General features: G+C 40.5%; 1 protein-coding gene across 2 annotated transcripts in view; it reads left to right on the top strand.

The window, feature by feature from the left end:
* GLIPR2 (GLI pathogenesis related 2) overlaps window positions 1–23,427 on the top strand; it is a 25,669-nt gene extending 2,242 nt beyond the window's left edge. Inside the window, exons 2-6 of one of the 2 annotated variants that reach the window (XM_085571830.1) lie at window positions 5,556–5,793; window positions 9,871–9,979; window positions 13,369–13,472; window positions 20,322–20,399; window positions 21,876–23,427. In XM_085571830.1, coding sequence (XP_085427956.1) covers window positions 5,781–5,793; window positions 9,871–9,979; window positions 13,369–13,472; window positions 20,322–20,399; window positions 21,876–22,036 — 465 coding nt within the window. In that variant the 5' untranslated portion in view covers window positions 5,556–5,780 and the 3' untranslated portion in view covers window positions 22,037–23,427. The remainder of the gene's footprint in view (window positions 1–5,555; window positions 5,794–9,870; window positions 9,980–13,368; window positions 13,473–20,321; window positions 20,400–21,875) is intronic. The other variant, XM_021528675.4, reaches the window with a different exon arrangement.

Here is a 23,427-nt window from a genome sequence, read left to right as displayed (position 1 = left end):
AAAAAAAAAACTTGGCATTGGAAATCTCAGTTCTTTGGTAAAAACTCTCCAATAGTGTTGTATTAGTAGTTATTAGATTATATTTGAAGCCATCTTCATTCCAAGTGTCAGAGCTAGAGACTTAGCATTGCTGTGTTTCATTGCAAAGAGCTGAGTGTTGAAAGTATCGGCTCCTCTGACTCAGCTTTCTTCCCTGGAAGCTGCAGGCTGGCGAAACCAAATTCGTACTGAAACTTCCTTGTCAGGGTTAGAAAATGCCTCCCGTGGTCATAACCCCTGCAAAGACTTAAGCCAAATACAGAGACCCCCTCTGCCCTCCCCAAGGTCTTTTCAGACACCATTTGGATTAGTGGGGGTGCAGGCAGCCGTCCCACAGATCGCAGAGAGCTCTAAGCAAAAAGACAAGGATAGTATTTCTGCAGGAAAGGGGGAGATGGAGAGCTGGCAGCTCTCTGCTGCCCTGCTGCTGGGAGTGCCGTGCCGGCAGGGCTCTGACCCGGCGCAGCTGTGCGCGGCCGGGGGCGGGGGGCAGCCCTGGCCCCGCCGGGGATATCCATCCCTGCCGGCAGCTGCAGGCGATGATCGGGAAAGCAGCTGCCTGCGAGCTCCACTCCTCCGCTCTGGAGCACGTGGATTTCTGCTGAGCAGTGGGAGTCTCTGATCAGGCTGGGACGGTGGTAGGAAAGGCTGCTAAAAGTCTTATTTCTCCCACTTCCCCCTGGGTTCAACCTCGTGGGGGAAGGGAGCTTTCCCCACTTGCTCCCTACGGGGGAATAGCTCTCTTTATTCTGGCAAGTGTGTGCAGAAGCTGTCAATATCAGGTTTAGTAAATACTGCAATTATTTTACAGAATTTGGTTTTCTTTTTAGAGTTTTGTTTTATTTTTCTGCTGGTTTTCCTTTTTTCTCCCACTTCTGCAAATGTGGGCGGGACTCCATAGAAAGGGCTGGGAGGTACCCACTGCTCTGCATATTGAGTCAGTACAAAAAAAGACAAAGAGGGGCTGAGAAAGAGTTTTAAGAAAAAGAAGAGACAGGAGCCAGACTAAATACAATTTTCCATGCTGGTTTTAATTTCATTTAGAAGCATGTGCTGTTTTTAACTCTTAAGGTGCATTTTCAGAGTACAGTAAAAGGACTGTTGTGTTTTCTGCAGAATGAGCTACATCTTCAGCTGAAATGCTGACTTTTACTTCAGCATCCTGGTAAGAGGCAGTCATGGCAGGTCATGAGAAAAATACAGGCATACTAGACAAGTGACCTGTTTGCTTTCTGAGAAATTAGATACTCCCAAGTTGCCAAAATGAGAAAGAGTTGTGCTGGTTGGTTTTACAGGACTGGTGGGGATAAGGAAGATGGATTGTTCTGAACTGCTAGAAACTGAGCTTTTGCATTTGGTAACATTAGGACATTTGCAGAACTTGCCAACACAAGTTACTGTCTTTTTCTTTACACCAGAGCTGAACTGGACATGTGGTGGAAAGATGACTTTTCAAAACCAAGTGTAATTCAATTCATAGCTCCTCATCTCCAGTTGCTGTGTGCAGAAGGCGTTGGTTGCCAGGTTCAAGTTCAATAAGGATAAAAAATAGTTCAGTAGGATAAAAAAAATTCTTCCAGGAATGTGTCAGGCTTTGACAGTATTCTGGGCCAAATTTTTACCTGTCTGTTTCATCATCAGGGTTTTGATGGGGGAGGAGGAATGCAGCAGCCACCCCTTACAACAGTGGTTGCTTCTGTCAGCTGTTAGATTATACCCTTAACACCTCATGCTCAAGGCAGATAAATACCAAAACAAGTGTGTAGGGTTCAGGAAGAATAAGATAGAATGTGATGATCTGTAGTAACTGAGATACCTACCAAGGTTTCCAATACTATTGTGTTGTGCATTAAAAGAAAAAAAAAAGACATTAAGAAATGTTTTATTACTGGAAACATGCAAACCCTGCATTTTCTATCAGTATGGTTGGTAGTGTCTGTCTTGCCTGGTTTGAATTTGTTTCTGTTGCTGCTCTATGTTCAGGAACAAAAAGTATGCGAAAACAAGTATTTTGATTTTAACTGTTTGGTTGCTCATTATTTATCTCAACAGGCCAGAAGGCTATGTCAGATCTCTTTTTCTGTAGAGGCTGTGCTGTTCTCTGAAAGATAAATTGGAGCCTATCTCTGTTCTGTTCTTACAGGCACATGTAGGCAAGTTCTGCCCAGTCTGTGAAGGTCTGAACAGCAGCCAGAGCTGGGCTGGTTGGCCCTGCAGAGGGGGATAGGGTGAGGCCGAATCTCCCTGATGCAGAACTGGCTCCTGTGCAAGTAGGTGTTAGAAAGTGGTAGGAATCTGGGGTGTTGTGTAGCAAGACAATATGGGCCTGTTTAGGTCACTGTAAACATCATTTAATGTATCCCTGTGTTCAAGGTCAGGTCAGATGAGGCTCTGAGCAACAAGGTATAGTTGAAGGTGTCCCTGCTCAGTGCAGGAGAATTGGACTAGGTGACCTTCAAAGGTCTCTTTCAATCCAAACTATTCTATTATTCTGCGATTCTATAAAATAAATACCTTTTTAAAAATATTTTGAATTGCAAGAGCTGGAGTTTAGCCTGTTGAGCAGAGGGGTGAAAAACAGGTGATGTAATTGATAGTAAATGTGAGTAAAGAAAGATTTCTGTGCCTCCCTGCCTGGCTTTGGGTACTGGATAGGTGAGTTCACACACATCAGTGATCAGAAGAAATGTGCATGGCCATATTTCCATGCCTCAGGGAGGTGCATAAGTAAACATACTTTGAGCATTGCCAGAGCTATCTTGGATGTCCTTGGCAGAAAAGCAATGTGGGAGGATATTTGAGTGATGAGATTAAAGCTAGATCAGGTATGCTTACCCCAAACCATAACAGAACATGAATGATAGAGGTAAAATGCTGGAGCATATCCCAGCAGACATGGTATTGTTCTATCTCACTTTGATTCTTGTTTACAAAATTCTTCACTTTCCAAAGACTTTGGTTGGCACCACACAGCTAGCAGTGCTATGTAAATTGAGCTTGGCACTGGGTAAAAAACAAGGTTATGTCTGTTGTTGTCCATCTGCAGAGCATAAGAACATGCAGAATCCAAAATATGAATAGAAATATTATTCAGTTCAATTACTTCTTTACAGTTACTCAAAACAACTGATTTCTGTTGTTACTCATAAGCTAACATAGTTGTGCCTTATTTTCTTCAATAAATTTCTGTAATTATAAACTCTGAGCAGATAGAACGTTGGGGGAAGAAGAGATGGAGAAGATCACATGAATTACTTCTCCTGTATAGTGTGATTCTAACACATGCAGGTCACTTACTGCTTTGTGTTTGGAAGTGCACGTGCCCTAGGAATTCTGTGGCAGTTGGATTTAAGAACAGGAGGTCCTTCTGATGTGAGAGTCTCCTTTGTCTTTTGAAAAGGGATAGCAGCATACACATTAGCTGCCTACAAATGTTGTCTCTGTGGGTGTGTGGCATGATTACAATATTCAGGTGTCCTTCCTGGCAGAATAGTAATAAAAACAACACTTTTGATTGTCTTTCATGCAAAAGGACTGGCTGCTCTGGAGATGATGAGCAATCAGTTCCAACCTTATGCAAGATGAACATTCCATGGAAGTGACTGCTTGCTGTTCTGATTGTTGGTCAGTTTGGAGGAGACAGAGGCTACAAGCCAAGGTCTTCTCACACCCTTGCCTCCAGTGGAAGTGACAAGTTGCCTCTGTCAGTGATCAAGAACTCAAGGCTGCTGATTAGTGCTGCTTGTTTTGTAAATGCCTATATCATAGAAGGCTCTGCTGCCTCTCAGAGCTGTGCAGCCTCCAGTTTACCAGGTGTTGCTTTTTAATCAGGGCAGTCAATTGCCTTGCTGTTTATAAAAGGCCTTAAATGAGGAAGTAATCAGCACTGTCTATTATAGCAAGAATAGGATTAGCAATCAAATAGTGACATGACTCACGTCATTGAAACATTATTGCACTGGCAGCTTCATATTCTCAGGCCACATGCCCCAAATTGCTTATGGGGGGAAAAGAGTGTGTAACATTGTGTGGCATAGGTAATGCAAGGTTATTAAGTTGTCAGTTTGCTGTAGAGCAAGCCCAGATATTGAAATGAGTGGGGTCCTTGTCCATCAGATGCTGTTAACTTGGACATCTCACTGTTGTCCTGAAGTTCACCCCAGCGATAAGCAAGCATGTGAGCAGATTCAGGCAAAACTGGATGCTGAGAAACATCACACAAACTCCTCCCTGAAGAAGGATCTCCTGAGCTGAAAAGAAAGCTATTTTGAGCAGCAAACATGGGAAGGTTCCAGGAAACTACTCCCATTTAAACTAGTATCTAATTATAACTCCCAATTCCTTTCACTTCCATCAGCAATAGTTTCTCTTCTAACTTTCAGTAAGGTTACAGGATAATTCAGGTTGGAAGGGAAATAATGTACCAGCAATTATGATCTCTCTCATAAATGCCTATTGTATGGGATGGAGATCTTTCCCCTTTATTGAATTCTTGATTGTGTAAGAGGAGGCAAGGAAACGCCACCCAGGATACAATAGTTTCTAAACATAGTATGATTTTATCTTTCCTTTCCTCCAGGATTTATATATGGTTTCATTTCTTCTGTTTATTTCCAAGCAATCAGCCAGTTATGTCCGAGAAAAGGGGATTTTTAACACTAGGGAGATCAGTTCTTATGGCTGGAAAGGGATCATGAATGGAAGTGTCAGATATATTTTCCCAAATGAATAGAGCATTAAGGGCCAGTCTTGGAAGATGTTACAGTCCCCAATGGGGGGGGCAAGAAAGTGCAGTTAAATATGTGGAAAAAGAAGCATGGAACATTCACTCCCTGTGTTACCGCAGACATCAGCCAGCATGAGACCACCCTGAAGCATTTGTGGCTTCAAACCAAAGTGCTGAGTTAAAGTGCAGTAGAACATGACTATCTTCTGAACATTTCTCATATCAGTTAGACATCCATCACTTCTCCATAAAAGGAATGCTATTCTCACAGTGGGAAAGATTCAGATAGGGATGGTTTCCAGAGAGTTACAATTCAAGTGTGGATAAAGATTAATAATAAATGTCAGTTCTCTTAAAAGAGTCTAGCTGCAAATGTTGTCTTTAGAAGTCGGGGTTTCTTTTACTTGAGAATTTTATTTGTTTCCAGTCAGTGAATATACTTTGAGAAATTTGTCACAAATATAAGTATCAGTTACCTGGGACAGTAGCAAAGTACTTTTTGATGTAATTACTTTACAGTACCCTTAACATTCTAATTAATTTTTTCCACAAACCTGTTGGGCATACTAAAAGCTGTATTTGCTGCATTCTTATTCTATAACCCACTTCTGCTTCAGGGTAGAGCAGAACAATTCTGCAGAATCAAGGGAGACTGAAGGGATTTCGGCTTTAAATCGGAGCTTTAAATTCAGTATTTAAACAATTATTTAATTACCTTTTATGTGTTTTCTATCTACTTTGCATCTGTCTTCTCTATGTATTCTGGCACTTGGCTTCTGTTGTGGTTTAGGAATGGTATTCTCCAATTTAGTGTTCCCACTGAAACCACCCCAGATGATGCACTGCTCTTTCAATCCCCTCTCTCCCTTTCCATGGTTGGCTGGAGAGGAGGATTGGAGAAACAAAACGTAAAGACGTGTTGAGATAAGAACAATTTACTGGAAACAGCAATGAGAAGCGATTTACTGGAAACAGAGAGAAAACAAAAAGTAACAGCAACAATATTTATAGAAAAATGTGCAAGACAGGTGAGTGATTCATATGCAAATGTTCACTACCACTTGGAGCCTAAAATAGCTGATCGTGCCATGCTACTTTGACATGGAAGAGACCCCTTCCCCCATTCCTCGAAAATGATGAGAGATGGTATAGAATAATCTCCAGTGGTCCCTGGAGATTATTCTATACCACCTCTGTGATGATGAGAGAGCTGTGGTCCCTCCTGGCTATTGTAAAAAATAGCTCTGGCCTGGCTGGAAGCAAGATAGATTTTTTTCTGCTTGGGATCTGGGCCCAAAAGAGTAACATGGAAGTAACATGCAGTGTCCTGTTAATGTAAAAGCAACTTTCTAGGTATTTATTTCTGGGGGAAGATTGAAAGGTGGGGTCGTTATCTCAATTTAACTCTAATGCACATACTGGGTGAAGAGTTTGAGGCCTCTGTCATGGTTCCGAGAGAGAGATTGAGACAGACATAATGGTATCTTTCCCTATAGGATTCTGAAGGAGATTTGTTTCATAGTAATGTAGGGCAATCTGGGTTCAAAGAGGCTGTTGAAGGTCCTCTAATACAAGCCCCAGAGCAGGCATATCTTCGACTACATCAGGTTGCTCAAAGCTCCATCCAACCTGACCTGGAATGTTTCCAGGAATGGGTTATTCACCACCTCTCTGGGCAGCCTGTGCCAGTGTTTCACCACCTTCATAATTAAAAAATTGTTACATACATCTAGCCTGAATCTACTTTATTTTAAACCTATTACCCCTTGTCCTATCACTCCAGGCCCTAATAAATTGTCTGCCTCTGTCTTTCTTATAAGCCCCCTTTAAGCAGAGGCCACAATAAGGTCTCCCCAAAGCATTGTCTTCTGTAGACTGAACAGTCCCAAGTCTCTCTTGTTGATAGCATTATATATTAATTATTTGAAGGCTAAACAGAAAAAGTTAGTATTTATGGAAAGTAAAATATTACCAGTGAAAATTAATCCATAAGCAATAGAACAACAAGCACTTAGAAGAAACAATACCTCTGGAGATTGATACAGGGGTCATTTTTGAGTCACTAGGGTGGATACTTAGGCATAAAAATGTATGCCTGTTTTGCTAGTCATGTGTGTGCCTGCTATAATGTTGTGTGTCCCCTGTGCTGAGGTGAAGGCTACCCACAGCATTTCTGCTGTGTAAGGATTTGGTGCTTTGTGAACAATTCACTCTTTTCATCTTGTGGCTCCCCAAGACCAGGAGAGGAGCTGCAGTTGACAGCTGCAGAGGTGATGCAGGGCAGCTCATGTTGTGGAACACATGCTCAGGTAACTCACCTCTGTTTTGGTGCCCAAACTAAAGCAGAAATGACAGGAGAAGACAGCTCTAACAAGAGGCTGTATGGATTCAGGCATGAAGAGCTCTTCATGCAAGAAAGACTGAGTAGATTGGCACTGTTTAGAGACACTAAGAATAGAGAAATAGAATTCTCAAAAAAACAAATGTGATGGGAAAAGGCAACCTAGATTCCTCTGCTTATTTTTCCCTGTCACACAAAGCTGATCAATGAAACTGGAAGTCCAAGAGCAAAGCAGCTGTAGGTATGCTCTGTACCACATCATAGCTTAGAAATTCAGAGTCACATGCTGCCATTTTCTTAGCCTGTTTTCCAGAAGAATGAGAAATAGAGGCAAATACTTGAATATTGAGAAGCAAGTAACTGTATCTAATACCTTCAGTTGTTTTACTTATTAAGGTGTGTAATGATTCATGACCAAACTTAACTGTCTGGCAGTAGAAAATAATTTTTTTCTAGCAGCTTAAGCAGCTTACATGAAGGGAAAGAAGTACGTCTCCACAGCTGTTTGGGAAGCTGTTCCCACTTGGGTGGGAGCCTGAAAACTCCCATTAACTCCCACTTTCAATGCCTGGCTTCTCCGTGTATGGAACACTGGTAAAATGGAAAAACTTAACATGCATTCTGAAACAAATCTGAAATATATCTGGCACTTGGGCGTCCCTCTCCACACATCATCAGGCACGGGAAAAGCTGTACAGAGGGAGGTGGTTTGCACATGAGCTTGAGTCACAGAAGATAAGCATTTCTATAGCAGCCACCTCTGAGGGAAGGGGAGGAAGGAGGCTCTCCAGGGACAGCATAGAAGCAACTCAGTTTTGTCCATGACTTATCTTTGTAAGTCAAAAAAGTTAGTACAGAGCTACATTGCAGTATATCTGTTAATGTATTGACTGAACACTGCAAAATCTGTATTTCAGTTGACTCTTTTTTTTTAGTTAGAATTTCAATTTTATGTTGTCATTGAGAGCAAATTATTTGGATAAAAACTTCCATACTTGCAGGTCAAATTGTTTATCTATTCAGTTCTGAGTTGGTGGGATATTAAGTCTAGGTGATAACAGCCACAAGTTTAGCATGGTCTCAAGCAAAGGAAAAAACAAAAACAACAACAAAAAAACAAACCAAAACAAAAAAACTAGTCTGGAGTATGTAATGCAACTTTCAAAGCTATGTTTTTCAATGTCTTTAATTTGTAGGCTGTCTTAACATTTCCTTGCTGGAAGCTTGGACCACCTGCATCAGGGAAGCGAGTGAATTTGATGTAGGCTTGCTTTCCTCAGTGACTTGTGATAAATGCTGTAGAAATTGGCTACCTCTGTAACAGAGCAGATGAGAGGTTTAAGACTCTGGCCTGATGGAATCAGTGAGCTGTGAGCTATGGTAGCAAGACTGATGGGGCAGGTACATTAGCAAAAAGGAGTCTGTGTGCATGAATACCAGAAGGGAGGTACCTGTTTTTCTGATGATGTGCAACTTGTGATACACAAAATTAGGGAGAACTGAAGAGGAAGAAGGTGGTGGGCAGATGTCACCAGGTTCAACAGGGCTGCTGTGTTATACCAACAAACTGATACCAAAAAAGTGATTCTGAAAGCATATTATGGAGAATATGTTAGATATATGTCCACAACGACTCTTTGGTCAGGAAAGACTCAAACCAACTTCAGGCTGTGTTCAAAAGATTTAAGATGCTGCATTAAATAGTAATGGCTTTCTTGTATGCATTGGATACTGAGATTATATTAGGCTGCTTTATTATCCCAGTACTATTGAGGAAACTAGAGACAACGCCAAGAACAGCCTAAAGCATGAGAGTGAGCTGGGTAATCATCTTAGGAAAAATTTCTGAGAGCAATGTGTGCAAATTGACAGCTCTATTGTGGGGAAAGTGCATCATTACAAACAGCAGAAGAGAATAATGTTAATATAGCAGAGAATGATTGATTTTAGTTGTCAGGATCAAGTAGTGAGAGAAATTTGTGAAATCCAAGGTTAATAACAGGAAACTCTTTCTAGCCATAGGATCTGTTTGGGTTTCCTAAGTGTCTTACAAGGAAAATGATGGTAGTCATGCTGAGATATTCAGCAATGAAGCTGGTGAATCATTAATAAATATAAAACCCCATGCCACAGTAGTTGTTTCTTTCTTTACCACTTGCTGTTTGTGAACATTTATTTGTCTTGAGCCAAATAAAGGTGTGTTTTGAGATTTCTATGAATTTGTACTATAAAATGAATTAGAAGAATGGTGCATGTTTCCAAGTACTTGCAGAGATCTAAATATTTTAGTATCTTCATTCTCTTTAGGTGGTGCCCTGAATAATACAGACAATCCTTGCATAGAGGGACAATCATTTGCATTTTTAATGCATCTCCTCAAAAGACTTATTTGTTGCTTACTCTGAAATTGGACTGGTGATGCAGTGCACTGATATCTTAAAATGAAAGTCAGTCAAGCTGATTTTGGTTTTGAACTGACAAACTGATTGACCAACCTTAAATCACTTTGCTATTGAGGAAAGCAGTAAGGATCACAGTTTTCTTCAACCTTTGGTGAGTCTGTAGTTTCCCAATGGGAGTATCTGTTAGAGTTTGTTTTTGGATGGAAGTCAGTGGTTCATTTCACCCTGGTGCCAGATAATGAGGATACTCTTGTGTTCTTCTGTCCAGCCTGCATCAGGGCTTAGGTACAGGGTATGTTTTTTCTGTCTTCACTAATGTCTATATTTGACAGACCTTTCCATTTTTTTTAATGTGATTTCAGCTTCCAAACAATTTGCTGAAGAAGTCTTGAAAGTACACAATGACTACCGGAAGAAACATGGAGTCCCCCCATTAAAACTCTGCAAGAAGTTAAACAGAGGAGCCCAACAGTGAGTTCAGTCTTTTCTTTTCTCTAAAGAGATTTGTGACACTTTTATCTGTTATATTTGACTGTGTTTACTTTTATCTGTTAGGTTTACTGTGTTTACTACTGTTTCATTTTGGCATGCTGATAACCAGTGAAGATTTACTGAGTAGAAAGTGAGGGACTCTGCTCTTTCATCCCCTCTTTTTCATAGCTGTAGCTGGTCACATGGACACTTCTGTTGTCAGAACTGTACAAATCTTTCTGGGAGCCTTTCTCAGATGTGGACTACATCTGTCTGCATTGTTAGATGTCTTCTGCAAAGGCCAGTTGTATTGAACATGCTTCACCACCACTTCTGTCAGATGAGGGATTGTCATCTGCAGGAGAATATCTACTCCTGCTGAAATAGTGAGAAAATAACTTTTTCATGGTAAGAAGTGGTGACTGGTCTAAGATCAGTAGAATCAGGAGGAAGTAATTTCTGATTAATTTATCTGTCTCTCCCAGCCTCAAAATTAAAAGTATTATATGTTCTCTGTTCTGTCAGAAAGAAAAAATCTTGCCTCTACTCCAGTGTTGAAGTCTGCACAACTTCTTCTCATTCTAACATACAGTAAATACATCTTCCTGCTCTCTGACTTGAGTCTCCCTTACAGAAATTTGAGTCCAAAACTGTTTGTCCTCTTTACCATAGTTATGATAACCAGATTAATTCCCTTCTCTTTACAGCAATCTTTTTCAAAAAGTAGATTTAAAAATCTTCAATTTTTTTTTCATGCTGATCCTCACAGTACTAAGGAGATAACTGAATGAGCAAATGCTGATTAAACTATTTAGAAGATAAATTATACTAAATGGTGGGCAGTTTGATCCCTACTCTAGACATAAGATCTCCTCCCATTTTCTTTCTACCATAACCACACAGGTTTCTTTGTGCTGAGTTATTAGGAGTCAGAGATGCTGTAGTCTTTCCAGAACCTGATTTATTGTCCCAGCATGATGGGACATAGATGTCACACAGATGAACTGGCTCCTGGCTTCTAGATTTCTCCCAGGTGTTGTGCTGTACAACACACCATGTAAATGGCATGTGGACATGACCTCTGGCAGCAAGAAAAATCTTGGTGTTTTCACTTTTTTTTCCTCTTCTTGACACACCATTATAACTGGATACAGCATTCCTAAAATACAGAAAGCCAGTGACTCATCCACCAACCTTGTAATCTGCTGGGGCTTTCCTTCTGTTCTTCTAAGGGTTTCTTTTTTTGTTTCTGTTTTTCATGCTCACACTGAGGAAGAGATTTCATTGACTTGTCAATAGCACTTGTTGGGTCTCAGAAGTGCAACACTCAGTTTGAACAAGATGGCTTGTATGAATAGTTCAGATTATTCTATCAAATATGCATTGCTCCACATTTATCTCTAAGTGTGCTGTTGCCCTTGCTGGGTATTTTTAGATCCTTCAGAAATTCCTCACAGCCCTCTTTGGTCTCAGCTGATGCCCTGCTGTGATGAACAACAAAGAGGTTTCTCTTTGGTTGAGGTCTGTAACTTAAAAGACATATTCAGAGACTAGTAAAACTGGTTGATATCAAGAACAAGAAATGTTTTGGTCCTAATAAAAGACATGAAATTTAAGAAACCTCATATTTGTTAAGACAGATCTTGCATATTCTTAAATTAAAATAAAAACTTCACCTTTTCTTTGGGTATATCCTATATATATACCTTGTTGATATGTATTTAGGTGCTTTTCTCTCTGGGTGCTTTTCTGTGCTTCTCTACCTGTGTTGAAAATGGTGTTTCCTACTATTTTCAGGTCCACTTACTGTGACAGGTGAACTGACTATTGGATCCCTGCTTTAACATGAGATGAGTCAGCCTCAGCAGGTGTCTGTTTATCTCTGACTGTAATGAAGCATAGGGTGATGATCTGAGATGAAAATCTCATGCTTTCAACTGCCTGAGCTGGAGTGGATTAATCACCTTTTGTCTCAAATCCCTGGCAGCTTCATCCATCTGCAATGTGTACTTAGTCTCAGTCCTGCCTCTAACTTGGGATATGAGGATCCTGAGAAAAAATACAGAAACTGTAAAGATAGTATCTAAATATTCTTTAGTCCAGAATCTAGCAAACTGGCAACTGATAAGTTTTCATTATTTCCACATTTTCTACATCAATGGATGTAGCTGAATAATTTTTTTTTTGTAGGAGGATTAGGGCAGAAGGAAATTAGAACCTAATGACTGAAGTACTAGCTTGGGTCAAAATGTTCAGCTGCACAAAATTCATGTCTCTGGCAGATGCTGGTAATTCATGATTTTCATGATTAGGGAAGGAGTAGGAGGACAAAACAAATGTGATCCTTCCCCTGTTATCTTCTTCTGGAAATTATGGATTTATCCTGGACATTACCATTTTCCTAAGCATTAAGTTGTATGCTCATTTATTTGTTGCTCTTGTTTAAGATGCTGTGAAGATTCCTCCCCACATCCATGCACTGTTTTTGCGTCTCTCTTTTTCAAACTCACATGTGCTTTGGTGCCTGCATTATCCTGTGGCAATGACTTCTGCTGCACAGTGTAGAAGAAGAGCTTTGTCTCACTTGAATTTTAAATCTATGACCTGATGACTCTCTTTGTTGCCACTATAGGAAATAAGAAATGGTCTTTCCAATTTCCCTATCTCTGTACTGAAGCCTTTCTAATGCTGAATAAAGAGAGTAATTGCTTTACCCATTATGTTCTTCTTAACCCTATTTTTCTAAGAAAATAAAATGCATCCCACATTCACCCACATGTCAAATTCTATAGAAACAGTGCTGCTTATCCCTATGTTGGTTTACACAGTTGTTGCCTCAGAGTCTCCATGTGATCCCCTTCTCTTCCATCTTATTGCCTGGAACATTGCTCTTTTTTTGCAATTGACCTTTTTCTTTCATTTGTAAATGTAGGGGGTTTATGCTTGCTTTGACTGAATTCCCACATCTATTTTTTTCCCACTCTCACTGAGAACATTTAATTTACCTGTGAGGTACTTAGAAATGCCAGGAGGTGGCACTTGTAGCAATTGCTGTAGGTACGTCCCTTTCCACCCACAGCTGTGGTTGAGGATGGCCGTAGGATTTCCAGGTGTTGGATAAAATGTGGTGTAAGGGGATCTGCCCTTTCATTTCTTCTAGGCCGTTCTCAGAATTTATGCAGACACTCATGAAAGAGAAGGAAAATGTGTTTTTCTTTGTCTAACTCATTGACCTATGTAACTTTAAAGCATCTCTGGCTTCAGGGCTTTGCAACTTGACTTAAACCCGTCATCTTCCAGCACAATTCTTTGCTTGCATATCCTCTTCCTCCTCCTTTCTGCTCATTGCAGCTGTGGTCCCTAACTCAATGTGTGGATTCATTTGCTAGGTATGCAGAAGAACTGGCTACTACGAGAGTCCTCAAGCACAGCTCTGAATCTGCTAATGGGAATTGTGGAGAAAACCTGGCATGGGCATCCTATGACCAGTCAGGTGAGCTCTCTTCACTTGTTTTCTCACAGATGCCTGATTAATGCCTTAAGTACTTTGGCTTGCATCTGGTAGCAAGGGTGCTGGAGTTTCCTCTATTTCAAAAATGTATCCAGCATAGCCCAGTCCAGGTTCCCTGGGGTCAGGCTGGTGGTTTGCAGTCACCTATGTGTCCTGAGAGCAAGAAGCATATGTGGGCACAGAGGGAGTATGGGGTTGTGGTGGTGTGTTATGTCCCTTTGGAGGCAGGACTTGGCAGCTACGCTGCTCCCTGTGTCCCTGCTGTGGAGCTGTCTTTGGTGGCACTTGTGTGTCCATGCAGGAGAGAAGGAAGTCAACAGTGCCTCCTACTTCACCTTGATCCTTAGTTTGTCCCAGCCAAAGAGAGGTCTGGCTACAGCCCAGCTGTGGTGAGGGAAGTGGAAAAATGTCTCTTGCACACTGCACAGAAGTTCTTGTTTGTAGGGGCAAAAGCACTGGACACCAAAGTGAAAGTGGCTAATGTCCTTCCACAGTATCTTCCAATCTGTAGCAGACAGCTTTATGCCCTTTTTCATTATAACATTTTTGAAGACTGTTTTACTTCATGTATTTTCTGATTGTAAATGTAATTTGTAATTGGGAGCCTTTGATTTGGGTGCCCCAGGAGTTGAATTTTGGTCAGGCTGATAGCCTGTAGTGAGCCCTTGGCTGGAGAGAGATTCAGCAGGCTTTTCCCTCCTGCCTCCTTCCAGTGAGTAAGGCTCATGCCTCAGCCTGCTGGGACAGCAGGTGGGATGTATTAAAAGTGACCACTTGCTTTTTTTATTTCAGTCTACCCCTGGAATTTTCAGCACAGACCCAAAGAAACAGAAGCTCTTTTCTGTAGGCTGGAGGCTCTGTTTGAAGGACCTGGAAATTTTAGTGAATTTTAGTCCCAGGGATGCTGTTTGGTTCCTCTTCAAGTGCCAACTCTAGTCCAAATTTTCATGTTGAAAAAGAAACCCATGGTGGAAAAATACAATTTGATCTGCTCATATTTGGCATTCTGTCCTTTGCAAGGGTGTGAGGAAAGGATTCGGAGCAGCATGGGAAAACACAGATGTATGGCAGAGTTTGAATAGTGGCTATGACTCACTGACTGATCTTAGCTCTTTCTTGTTTGTGTTACTGGCCTGTGCTCCTTCCCTTGAGGTTAAAGCCACAGAATTCCCTTTTAGAGAGCTAGAAACATAACACACAAATGCTTCTACAAAATGTCTGTCTTTTCTCTGGATCTGGTCTGTTTTCTTCAATACACCATTTCCATACATAATTTTCCAGTTTTGCAAAGTTTTGCTGGTTTTTATCCACAGGATTAAATACCATGTTGAGAAAATTAAACTACATCCTCTTTTGTTCTGTGAAACATTTCTGTATTTCCAACAAGTTCACTCGAAGTACCAGAATGAGAAAGCTAGTTCTTCAAAGGAAGTTATTTTCTCATCTAGGCTTAGTCTTCACCTCTGTGGAGTTGGTTCATTCTTCCTCTTTTTCTCATATAGTTCCCTCTGGATAGTTAATTTGTACCCTGCTCAATGAGGCTGAAATTTGGATTAAGACATCCATTCAGGGACTTAACAAAGGCAGGCAGTGTCTTCTGGTTTCTTTCCCAGATAAAGCAAGACTCAATAAACCTCTAGAATACTCTGTATTCTCTCTCAAAAAGTGATGCTGTTGTTTATTTTGGCTCTTGCTGAGTTTTGTAATAATGCCAGAAGATGCATTTCTTGTTTCAGGGAAGATTTAAGCTTTCAGCTATAAAGCCGTCTAATATGACTCTTCCCGTGGTACAAGAATACCTTGAATTCTCTTCAGGATTTTAGAGTTACATAGCCTAAAGCTGTTGCTAGAAATATGTTTATCCCTGTAATCCAAGAAAGAGTTGACAGCTGTTTCCTCCCTCCAGTCCTGCAGGAACTGCGCCGTGGCAGACTTTTCTTTGTCTGTTCAAATAAGTGAGCTGTCATCTGCCACTAATGCGCAAGACTGCAGCCTGCCTTGGCAGCTGTGCTATGTCAGGCTTTGCAGGATGCCTCATCTTATTTCTCGTGTGTTGGGAGGCTGAAGGCAAGCACTGGATGTCTGAATTCTGTTTGGGATGGCTGGTGTGGCTGAGAAGAACATGCCCTCTTGCTGATGGAAGCACTATGATTTATAAACTCTAGAGAGTTTGTAAGAGAAATCCAGTCAGCTATCCCCCAAATCTGTCGTGGGAGGAATCTGGGTCTCCTAAGGTTGGGACTAGTGTGCAGAACAGCACAAGCACTGTCTGTCCAAGCCCTGGAGGAGTGTGCTCTGACTGAAGGCCTGCCTTGATGTATCTATTGCTGTCTAACACCAGGCTCATACCATAGTGTTAAATAAAGTAAAATAAAGTAAGGACCTGCATGAGGGATGTTGAAAGCAGAGAATTATTTCCAAAAGCCATTGGTATGACTTTAGTCTAGGCAGATACTTTATTTCAAAGGCAATGTTAAATCTACCCTCTTTCCCCTGACTGGTCGAAAGAATGTTGTGAAAACTTAGTTTTTAAGTAGATCACCAAGGTGCTGTCCATTTGCAGAGAAATATGGCCTATGTGATTCTATTAGAATGTTTTTGGCAACTTAGTGGGATTACTTGAGGATTTAAGCATTCTTTGGTATGAGCAGAAACAGTAAGGCTGGGCCCAGAGGAATTAACTGGGCCCAGTTGAGGTGAGCTAAATACAGGAATAGGGCTGCCACAGCATTGTGTTCCCAATGGTGACGCTGGAAATGTGTGTCCAGTCTTGCACAGGCTGGGAATGTGTTTCCAGCCTTACACAATATATTGTGGGTATGTGTTTATGTGCAGAGCAGCACAAATAGATGCAGTCAGTATTAAAATGAACAGCACCAGTAGCCTCTTCCTCTTTCCCTTTCTTTCTGATTCCAATATATGTTACCGGAGCATATGTAAGTAAATTAATGTAGTATATAGAAATACAAATGCCTATTTCTCAGTAAATGATTTAAAAGTAGATGTAATGCATCTTGTATAGTGTTATATTACATATGTTTATCTATATGTATATAATAGAAATAGAATTCCAGTGTGGATCCCAGCAGTAACTGAGCTCAGACACTGTGAGCCCAGTAGCTGTCCCTGGATTCTGATCTCTCCAGTAGCTTGCACCTGGACACACCAATTCCTGAGGTTGCAGTTCCACTCCAGTCCTCAGTACAGTGCATCTCACACACACAGGTCCTGGCTGCTGACCAGAACCCACCCTGCAATGGCCATACACTTCTGCAGCTCCCCCCAGAGCGCTTCGCCTGCTCACCAGCTGGTTCCTCTTGTGGTTTTCTGGTGTTCCAGTTGCTGGCACCACCCAGAGCTCCCTGCAACCCTTGGTCTGGTACCAGTTGTTAGCCCTCACACCCTCAACATCCGCACAGAATGGAGCTCTTCACCCAGGAGAATAGCTAAAAATGACATTTAATGACACAACAGCACAGCTGATGAGATGCAGAGCATGGACAAGTCACTGCTTACATGCAGTGGCCCCTTGATAATAAGGAGGACATAATTTAGACTGTTAGTCCTACATATGGACTGAGCCCACATGGTCACTCATCTGACCCTCTCAGGAAGCTTGAGGCACAGTCAGTGTGGCCATGTTGCAAGCATGTGGCTTGTGCAAATAAAATCACATCACTGTGCTGGTTCTGGTCCTAGTCTTGGGCAAAACTATACTTGGATGTTAGTTCAAGGATTGCTGCGCCAAGTTTTCACCTGAGGCAGATTGTCCATCATGACTGAAACTCATTAGATTGAGATTCAGCCTGTTCTGAAATGAATATCTAGTAAATTTAGCTGAGCAGGTCATCAGTGAGCTGTCTCTCACTCGGAGAAGGGTGCAGTCAAACCGCATTTCCATAGTGAAAGCGTTGAAACTCTGAGCCCAGTTTACAGCAGTGCAAAGAGGAAGGGTGATAAAAAAGCCCAGCAGAATATTTACTAATCAGTTCCACAAGCAGAGCAACAGTTCAAGCTGCAGTTCTGACTGCAGGGCACATCCATGTGCTTCTTGAGAGAAGTAAACCTTATCATTTCTGCTCTGATCAGGAATGTGAGCAATTTCTTTTCTGCTTTTTTCCTTCTGACTGAAAAGCATTTTGAACCGCAACCAACTTCCTTTGCTTTGGGGGAACTTTGGGAGCAGGGTGAGCTGTTTTCAATGAAACATTGAAAAGCAATCAAAACGGACCCTAAATATGACTGTATAATTTATTCCATAATACATTTAAATGGAAATATTGTGGTCAGTTTTCTGAACCAGTAAGTCTGAGGATGCAAGCTGCTGCTAAAGCAGGTAGGCTCAGTGCACTCCTGACCCTTGTTCTGTTTTCTCTCTGGAAGCCTGGAGGTTGCTGGGTTCAAAACAGGGGTTTTCCTTGGTCCCCTGTGTGCCAGCTGTCACTTTCAACACTGGTTTGGCTTGTGTCCCATCAGGGCATTGTCTTTGCTCCACAAAGGGAAAAGAATCAGAATAAAAGTATTTCAGAGGAAAGAGAGGCTGTTTAATCAATTGCTAGGTACCTACCTGTCTTCTCACAAAGTAATAACTTCCGCTTTGCATTCCCCCTCACTTCCTGTGCCATGTGACAGATACCATTCATTGCCTTCACTTACAGGACACTTCTTTTACGTGATTTCAGGACAGAGTTTGTAGAAAATTGCCTAGTCCTTTGGTGACCTTCTCTTTTGCTGGAAAAAAGTCAGTCTTTATTTTCTCACGGTTTACGAGGCCATGACTCTTTTAATTCAAGGATGATGACAGCAATGCTATATAATGAAAACTTGATCCAGCATGTGAAATATGGAGAACAGTGATCAGTTTCTCAGCTTTAACTGCCTGGCCTCAGTCAGTTGAAACCTTTCATCCTTGAAATCTGGGAATTAACACATGATAGACTGTGCTGTCTAACTATGCTCATTGTCTTTCAAGTATAGGATTGAGGCAGTCTTATCTGATGCCATTTCTATCTCTCTTGAATTAAAAAGAAAACAATTTTTAAAATTATAGTGTTCTTTTAATTAAAAGCAAATTAATTATGAAGATAAAGTGTTTGTCCAAACTTCCATGTGCCCTGCAATACTTGCATTATGTAGATTTTAAGTTCTGTCACATACAACCTAGACACGCTTCTCAGAGCTACAGTAAGCAGAGTGGGAGTGACTTTCTCTTTAAATACTATATTACACTGATACATTAACAGAGTGAATAAATACCTGGCAGCAGTGAGAATGCAGTCCTACATCTGCTAAAATCTTGCTTATGTAGTATATTCACTTCAGCACTAGTACACATAAAATATATGGGCTTCATAAGGCCTGATATATCAGCAGTCACCTTCTGTACTTCTGTTACACCCAGCTTACCACAAACCCATCTAAATCCTTCAAAGCTATGAAATCTGGAGTGGGACAGGATTGGTTTGTTGTATGGGTTTTTACTATGTGCTTTTTATTTCCCCTTGTATTGCATAAAAGTCACTATTTGCATTTTATTTTAGCCTTCATTTCAGCTCTAGTGTGAGGAAGAAAGGAATAAGTGTGTGTTACATACTTCAACCATAATACAGGTCTACTGGGTTTGTTTTTCTGGTGCGAGGAGAGAAGGAAAAGAAGAACCAATTGTTATTCCTGAAACTTTTACTTTGGGAGGCAAGAGATGTTTTGTTACCTTTCTATGTAGAAAAAGATATTTACTCTACTAAGCACTATTCCTCACGACCAAAGTGGCATATAAGTTCATAGTACTTCAAGTTCATAAACCTCTCTAGAGATAGCACTTCATTGAATATTTGCTTATCAGCTGGGGCTCTGACAGCCAGCTTGCCAGGCTAACAGCATCATCCCTTTAGCTGACTTCAGTCATAACAAACTGAAGTTTAAAGAGGTTAACACAGAGCCTTACTTCCAGAAGTGCACAAGTTTAAGACTTTTTGCTGTGAAATAGCAAAGCATGACTCATTGCTCTTCTGCAGCCAACAGTCCACCAGGAACCAGCATTCTTCACGATGGCAGGCGTAACAGCTTTGGCAGCTTGCTTTGAAACCTCCTGGCCTTGTGTGGATGATACATCCTGGAATGCTAAGCAGAAAATTAATTATTGAGGTTGCTCAGGGAAAAACCTAACCCCTCTCATCCCCTTGGTGTTTGGCACAAGAATTTCCTAACAACAGTAATGGAAAACAAGTAACATTTGACATTTGTCTGCATTGCATCTGCAGATATGGGTCTGAGCTACATCCCTGGTGTAGTCATAGTCCTTATGCAGCTGTTGTCAGGGAAAACCTTGGGTGGGATGAGAAAACGCTGGACACATAGGCTTCCACACAGAAACAGCTCTTAAGTATGAATAGTTGAGGTTTCTGTAGTACTCCAGATTATAGTGCCTCAAAATGGGCCTTCACAATGGCTTTAGTGCTAGGTAGACACCTCTAAAAATAAATACAGTCAGAAATATTCAATGCTGGTGAAAACATGGGAAACTAAAAAGACATCAGAAATTTAATTTTTCTTTGGATTGCCTGGAGCTGGAAGGGGTAAACATCCACAGGTGTAACCTTTTGCTTAGAAAATCTGGTACACTTAGGCATTTTCAAACACATTTCAAGAGGAAGAAGCTGGTGCAAGCTGTATGTATAAACCTGATGACAGGAGCACTTATCCAAGATGAGGCAGATGTCTTCATTACCTTCCAAGCTGAAAGTTACAGAAGATCTTACTGGCCAGGCTGTAAGTGAGCTCCACTTTTGTGTTTATGTTATGATTCTGCAGCACATTTCTTTTGTCTTTCAGGAAAAGATGTGGCTGATAGATGGTACAGTGAAATAAAAAATTACAGCTTTCAAAACCCAGGATTTTCTTCTAGGACAGGTAAGTTCAGACTGGGAGCTGTCTCTTCAAAGATGAAACTTCTACTATTATGCTAAAAACTTTTACAAAAGTATAAAAAAACCCCTTAGAAATTAGAAAATAAGCAAAATTTGTAGAGTTTTTTAGTACTGCATTTCTCCTCTGATTTCAAAGTTTTGAACAGGCAGCTTATATTTAAGGGAAATTAATTTGTAAAAAATACTAAATTGGAATCATATAGGAGTCTTACTAAATGTACTGTGTTGTTTACACTGACATGTGACTTCTGCTGAATTATATCACTCTATTCACAGAGATCACTTCAGCTAATTTGAAGACTGGGAACAGGTCATTGGCTGCATATTAACAATCTAGTGCAAAATGTATTTGAGAATGTTGTTCCTTAAATAATGCTCAAGCAAGAGAGGCACCTGACCTTGTTTCAGATTAAGAAAATGAGTCTTTTCTCCCTGACTTTGGGATTGGCCTATTCATAGTGGGAACAACAATGTAGGGGTGGCTATTAAACTAAGCAGAAGAAAAAACAGAAACAGTGGGGTTTTTTTAAGAGTTGCACATGCAAACACATGGGGGAGTATGAGGCAATTAAAGCAAATGAATAATAGTCACTCTCAGAGCTGCTGTTCACACTGCAGGGAGTACAGACTGATATCTTTGTCAAATTTTACATCAGATACTTATCAAGCTACTTCTTTCACGATTCTCCTGCTACATGTTCTTATTTGGATACATGAAACATGGAACATGAAAATGGGAATAGTAGTATGAAAACAGATCAGGTTAGGGGTTTTCAAGACAAAATGCTAGAATCACAGAATAATGAGGTTGGAAGAGACCTCTAAGATCATCAAGTCCAACCTATGCCCTAACACCTCAACTAGACTATAGCACTAACTGCTATGTCCAGTCTTTTTTAAAACACATCCAGAGGTGGTGATTCTACCACTTCCCTAGGAAGACAATTCTAGTACTTTGTTATTCTTTAGGTGAAGAATTTTTTCCTAATATCCAACCTAAACCTTCCCTGACGTATTTTGAGACTGTGCCCTCTCATTCTGTCAGTTGCTGCCTGGAGAAAGAGACCAAACCCTACCTGACCACAACCACCCTTCAGGGAGTTGTAGAGAGTGATGAGGTCACCTCTGAGTCTCCTTTCTCCAGGCTAAACAACCCCAGTTCCCTCAGCCATTCCTCACAGGGTTTGTGCTCCAAGCCCCTCACCAGCCTCGTTGCCCCCTCTGGATGTGCTCAAGCATCTCAGTGTCCTTCCCAAACTGGGGGGCCAGAACTGGACACAGCACTAAAGAGTAGGGTGTTAGTAGAGTTAGGGCTCCTTTTCATGTCCTTAGCTTGTTCTCATGTTAGACAAAGAAGCAGCTGTATATTTTTCTTTTTTCCCCCAGCACCTCACATGTTAAAGGAAATGTTACAGATTTAGTATCTAAAGGGAATGTTTGTTTCTCTCTCTTTCTTCAGGTCACTTTACAGCAATGGTTTGGAAGAACACAAAAAAGATGGGAGTTGGAAAGGCATCTGCTAGTGATGGCTCAACATTTGTGGTGGCTAGATATGATCCAGCTGGAAATGTAGTAAATCCAGGCTATTATGAAGAAAATGTTCTTCCTCCAAGAAAATAACTTTATTTTTTTAAGGTAGTCTTATTGCTTAATGACAAGTGAACTTGGATTTGGACCTAACAGTGTTGAAATGAAGCCCAAGTCAATGAAATCTCCTCTTTGATACTTCTGTTCATGTCTCAGTGTGCAGGAAGCAATTACATTTTGCTTGAGTCAATCTGCACATCAGGCCCCTTCTGTTTATGAGGGAACCTCAATTTATTTGAGGATGAACTATAAGCAGCATTTCTGAAGGATAAAATGGGGAAGATTTTTTTCTAATTGTTTGCATGAGCTCTATGTCAGCGTGTGAGTAACCACATGTTGGATGTCTATTTTTTTTTTTTTTGAACAAACAAATGTATAGCTTTCTGTAAACTGAAGATACCAGCTTGTAATTATGTGCTCCCAGCTGTCCAGCACTTTTTAATAACTGGACCTTGGTGGCTTTGTCTTTACCTCCTGCTGTTGTGGGACCTACTCTCTGCAGATGGAACATATGCAAAACTTCCTGTATGAAAGGTACATGTGTAAAATGTAGTGAAATTCAGACTTGTGTGTTTTTATTAAGAACACTAAAAGGCTGCTGACAAAACTGTGGCCATGAAGCAAGTTGTAACTAATGCATGATCTAAAAAAAATCCCTGAAGTTTTAAAATCTCATTTTAGATGATGATGTATAAAATATGTTTGAGATTAGTATATTTTTCACTCAAAGTGTATCCTACAGTTTACAGTATGTACCTTGTATTATAATCAAATTGTTTACTTTCATTGCATAAAAATAAGACTCTACTTTTTTGATATTTATGCACAAAAAAGTTTCTTTGATGATGTACTTTGGATTTTATTTCTCAGTAATTTATTTTTATTTCCTGAGGAATATCTCTCAAAGGTGTCATGCTATACAGGCAATAACATTCCAAAATCATCTCATCTCCTTTAATAATGTAACAGTAGGGGTATTCACATTGTCATAATTAAGAGGTGTATGCTCTTTATTAATATTATTCAATAATAGTACTATTTCATGCGCTGGATTAATGCCTTGAAAAAAAAAATTAAATTTCCTTAAGAACAAGCCAAGCAAAAATTCTGGGGACACTCTTTTCTCTGATTAAATGTGGATTGGGCCATTTTGGCCAGGTTCATATACTTCTTCAATTTGGGTGTTTGTTTTCTTTGTAAAAGTTTCTCTTGACTTTTGCTGGGATTCTGTATGCCATAATCTGGTTCATGGACAGTGCCATTACAGAAATACTATTTTTTGTTTACACAGTTGTAATAAACTGCACTCTTATGGCTTGATTATATGTTACTGTAATGCTGTTTGTTACAACTTTTTTGCTGTAACCAAGAATTTGACACATATAATGAACAACTGAAAAATAAATATTTTTGAATAAGAACTA

Source organism: Lonchura striata, chromosome 2, assembly GCF_050655825.1.
Source record: "Lonchura striata isolate lonStrDom1 chromosome 2, ASM5065582v1, whole genome shotgun sequence".
Classification (NCBI taxonomy): Eukaryota; Metazoa; Chordata; class Aves; order Passeriformes; family Estrildidae; genus Lonchura; species Lonchura striata.
Note: the sequence above shows the minus strand (reverse complement) of the source record. Positions and strands in the feature narration are given on the sequence as shown.